The 4,436-nt window shown below is 46.5% G+C and overlaps 1 protein-coding gene across 1 annotated transcript; it reads left to right on the top strand.

Moving 5' to 3' along the window:
• Nucleotides 1–439: 439 nt before the first annotated feature.
• Nucleotides 440–3,607, top strand: LOC140243573 (uncharacterized). The gene is made up of 3 exons (XM_072323239.1): nucleotides 440–1,258; nucleotides 1,537–2,641; nucleotides 2,688–3,607. The coding sequence occupies exons 1-3, from the start codon at nucleotides 440–442 to the stop codon at nucleotides 3,605–3,607; spliced, it is 2,844 nt and encodes a 947-aa protein (XP_072179340.1).
• The last annotated feature ends 829 nt before the right edge of the window (nucleotides 3,608–4,436 follow it).

Raw genomic sequence — 4,436 nt, 5'->3', positions numbered from 1 at the left:
TACTGCGCACACTGCACTCCACTTAAAAGCTCCTTTGCGCAGGGCCGAGGACATGTCCACGTCCTCCTCCCCCTTAAAGTCCTGCAGCGATGGGAAAGGGGCGAAAACGGCAGGTGAAAGATGTCACTGGCAGCCGCAGCTCCAATCCTACATGCAGGCGGTTCAGGATATTGGTCGCTTAATGCTGACCTGGAGACGACAGCATCATTCGGCAGCACCTTGAACGACCAAGCAGCCCTTTTTAGGGATAGCACTGCTTGCTCCGCATGGAGAGGGGCCTAGAAAAGGTGGCCTAACCAAAGCTCGTCTCCTCTGACCTAGTTGGTTAACCGCGGCCAACGGGCATCTTCCAAGCGGTCGAACAAAACAGAACAAAAAGGTCACACCTCCTTCAAAAGGTGTACACAAACTGAAGTTAGCATGTTGGAACGTCAGAACAATGTTGGACACGGACGGCCACAGACCTGAACGGCGGTCCGCCCTCATCGCTCATGAGCTCTCCAGACTTGACATAGACATAGCTGCTCTCAGCGAAGTCCGCCTTGCAGATGTAGGTAATCTCCAAGAACATGGTGCGGGCTACACACTCTACTGGTCTGGGGAACCTCGGTGTGAACGACGTCTATCAGGAGTTGGTTTTATGGTCAAGAATTCCATCGCCTCCAGGCTCGAAAACCTTCCTACAGGCCACTCTGACCGGATTATGTCCATGCGTCTCTCCCTTCGCAACGGTCAATATATCACTCTGTTCAGTGTCTATGCCCCAACCCTTCAGGCGGAACCAGCCGAAAAGGATAAGTTCTACACTGATTTGCGCATCTTCTCCCAACAAGTTCGGGAAGACGACAAGGTTGTCATCCTTGGTGACTTCAACGCCCGCGTTGGGAAAGACTCAGAAACCTGGTCAGGAATCCTTGGTAAACATGGCGTCGGAAAGTGCAACGACAACGGACGCCTCCTGCTGGAGTTCTGCACAGAACAACAACTAGTCATCACAAACACCCTTTTCCAGCAGAGGGACAGTTTAAAGACTACCTGGATGCACCCCCGGTCCAAGCACTGGCATCTACTGGACTACATTCTGGTTCGCAGGAGAGACCAACGTGACGTGTTTCACACCAGAGTTATGCCCAGTGCTGAATGCCACACTGATCATCGGCTTGTTCGCTGCAAGTTAAACCTTCATTTCAAGCCTAAGCTGAAACGCAGAGGGGCCCATCAGAAGAAATTCAATGTTGCTTACCTGCAGTCAGCTGAAGTGAGATGTAATTTTCAGACGAATCTCCGAACAAGGCTTGAAGATGAAAACCAATTCAAGGACATTTCTCCTGAAGTCTTTTGGGCTAGGATGAAATCAGCCATACAACAATCCTCCAAAGAGGTATTGGGACTTTCCTCCAGGAAGAACAAGGATTGGTTTGACGAAAGCAATCAGGAGATCAAAAAGCTACTTGCTAAGAAGCGATCTGCCCACCAGGCTCATCTCACGAATCCATCCTGTCCAGTGAAAAAAAGTGCCTTCCGTCTTGCATGCAGTCACCTCCAGCGCAAACTCGAGAGATCAAGAATGAGTGGTGGACAAACCTTGCCAAACAAACTCAACTTTGTGCCGACACTGGCGACCTGAAGGGTTTTTATGAGGCACTGAAGAGTGTCTATGGTCCCTCACACCAAGTTCAAAGTCCTCTTCGTAGCGCAGACGGCGAAGTTCTCCTCAACGACAAGACCTCCATCCTCACCCGATGGTCAGAGCACTTTCAGTCGCTGTTCAGTGCCAACCGCATAGTACAAGAATCTGCCCTGCTCCAGATTCCCCAACAGCTCTTTAAACCTGAGCTGGATGAACTCCCTACCCTCGAGGAGACACTTAAAGCGATTGAACAAATGAAAATCGGCAAAGCAGCAGGTGTGGATGGAATTCCCCCAGAGGTATGGAAGGCTGGTGGAAAAGCCCTACACATCAAGCTTCACGAGTTCTTCACGCTTTGCTGGAACCAAGGCCAACTACCTCAAGATCTTCGGGATGCAATTATCATCACCCTGTACAAAAACAGAGGAGAGAAATCAGAGTGCACCAACTACAGAGGAATCACGCTGCTTTCCATTGCGGGAAAAATCCTTGCTCGAATTCTTCTCAATAGACTAACGCCTAGTGTCGCAGAAAGTGTTCTCCCAGAATCTCAGTGTGGTTTTCGCGCAAACAGAGGAACTGTTGACATGGTCTTTGCCCTCAGACAGCTTCAGGAAAAGTGCAAGGAACAAAACAAGGGACTTTACATTACCTTTGTTGACCTAACCAAAGCCTTTGACACAGTGAGTAGGAAAGGACTCTGGCAAATTCTGGACCGCCTTGGTTGTCCCCCGAAGTTCCTCAATATGATCATCCAACTGCATGAAAACCAGCAAGGCCGGGTTAGGTATAACAGTGATTTCTCCGAACCCTTCCCAATTGACAACGGTGTAAAGCAAGGTTGTGTTCTTGCACCGACCCTGTTTACCATCTTCTTCAGTATGATGCTCAAACAAGCCATGGAACAGTTCAATAACGAAGATGCTGTTTACATCCGGTACCGCACAGATGGCAGTCTATTTAATCTGAGACGTCTGCAAGCTCACAGCAAGACGCATGAGCTACTCGTCCGTGAGCTACTCTTCGCAGATGATGCCGCTCTTACTTGCTCATTCAGAATCTGCTCTCCAGCGCTTAACGTCCTGCTTCGCAGTTACTGCAAAAGCATTTGGCCTTGAAGTAAGCCTGAAGAAAACCGAGGTTCTTCATCAGGCGGCTCCTCGACAGGATTACCAGTCCCCCCACATCACCATAGGGCAAACAGAACTCAAGACAGTTGTTCAATTTACTTATCTCGGCAGCACCATCACATCAAATGCAAGATTCGACAAAGAAATTGACAACAGACTTGCTAAGGCAAGCAGCGCCTTTGGTAGACTGCACGACAGAGTCTGGAAAAACAACCACCTGAAAAAGCAGACAAAGATCAGCGTGTACAGAGCCGTTGTCTTACCAACTCTCCTGTACGGATCCGAGTCATGGGCCCTCTACCAGCATCACCTACGCCTTCTTGAGCGCTTCCATCAGCGATGTCTCCGCTTCATCCTAAACATCCACTGGAATGACTTTGTCACCAACATCAAAGTTCTTGAGCTGGCAGAGACTACTAGCATCGAAGCCACACTGATGAAAACTCAACTGCGTTGGGCTGGTCATGTCTCGAGAATGGAAGACCATCGCCTTCCGAAGGTCATGCTGTACGGTGAGCTCTCTTCTGGACACCGAGACAGAGGTGGACCCAGGAAGAGATACAAGGACTGCTTGAAAAAAACCTTGAGCACCTGCAACATCGATCACCGACGGTGGGCTGCTATCGCCTCTGATCGCACATCTTGGCGCCTTACTGTTCGACGAGCAACAGCCGCCTTCGAGGATGATCGCAGGGCCCGACTCAACAGAAAAAGACAACAGAGGAAAAACCCAACTACCAACATCAACCAACCGACGTTCCTGTGCAACCGCTGCAACCGTGCCTGCCTGTCCCGCATCGGACTCATCAGTCACTTTCGAGCCTGCAGCAGACGTGGACTTCCTTAAATCTTCGTTCGCGAAGCAAAGCCATACTATACTATTCTGAAAACTGTTTTATCTTCTGTTGTAAGTCATGCCCCGTGCAAATTTATGCTTCTGAGATAAAACAGGGTGGAAGGTGTTTTAACCCCGTTGTAACTTTCGCTTAAACTTGTGTTAGATAGTGAGATAATTCATTAACTCAATATTGTGGTATAAGAGTTCAAAATAAGAAAGATATAAAAAAATAAAAACAATGTATGTACAGAAAGGCAAGAGATATTTAGCAGTTTGACAAAATGTAAACTCATTCCACAATACAAAATTTGGTAACAGTAACATTGCAAGTACATACGGGTAGCATACTGTAATTATGCACATAGATAAAATCACAAACACATGAACAGAAAGGTTACCGGCACCGTCGGCAGTTTGTTTTAAGCACTATTCATTTCAAAAATATCTTTCAAAATATTAAACATTTTTTTTTCATATGATTTCATTATCTTCACCAATAAGAATTCATTATTAGTACCTTTGGGTGTTTCAAAAATATTTATTGCCGGGAATGACGCAAATCATAAGAAAAGTATTAGAAGTCTAAGGTTCCATGATGTAATTTGGCGTGATGTATTGATCTCCAAGAGATATCTTGTGAAGATAGTGACAACAACAACAACAACAATACTAATACTTCTACTACTACTACTAATGATAATGATAATAATAATAACATGGCATTGCAAGGGCTTAACCTCATTTAGAAGCGTCTAGTTCCCCATAAACCATGAAATTTGGGTTCCTCTTATAAACGCCAGATATCTTCTTATTTTTTAAACAAAATTTAAATAAAAGA

The sequence above is a fragment of the Diadema setosum genome, chromosome 20 (assembly GCF_964275005.1).
Source record: "Diadema setosum chromosome 20, eeDiaSeto1, whole genome shotgun sequence".
In the NCBI taxonomy this organism is placed as follows: domain Eukaryota; kingdom Metazoa; phylum Echinodermata; class Echinoidea; order Diadematoida; family Diadematidae; genus Diadema; species Diadema setosum.
The sequence above is the reverse complement of the archived record's forward strand: the minus strand, read 5'-3'. Positions and strand labels throughout refer to the sequence as shown.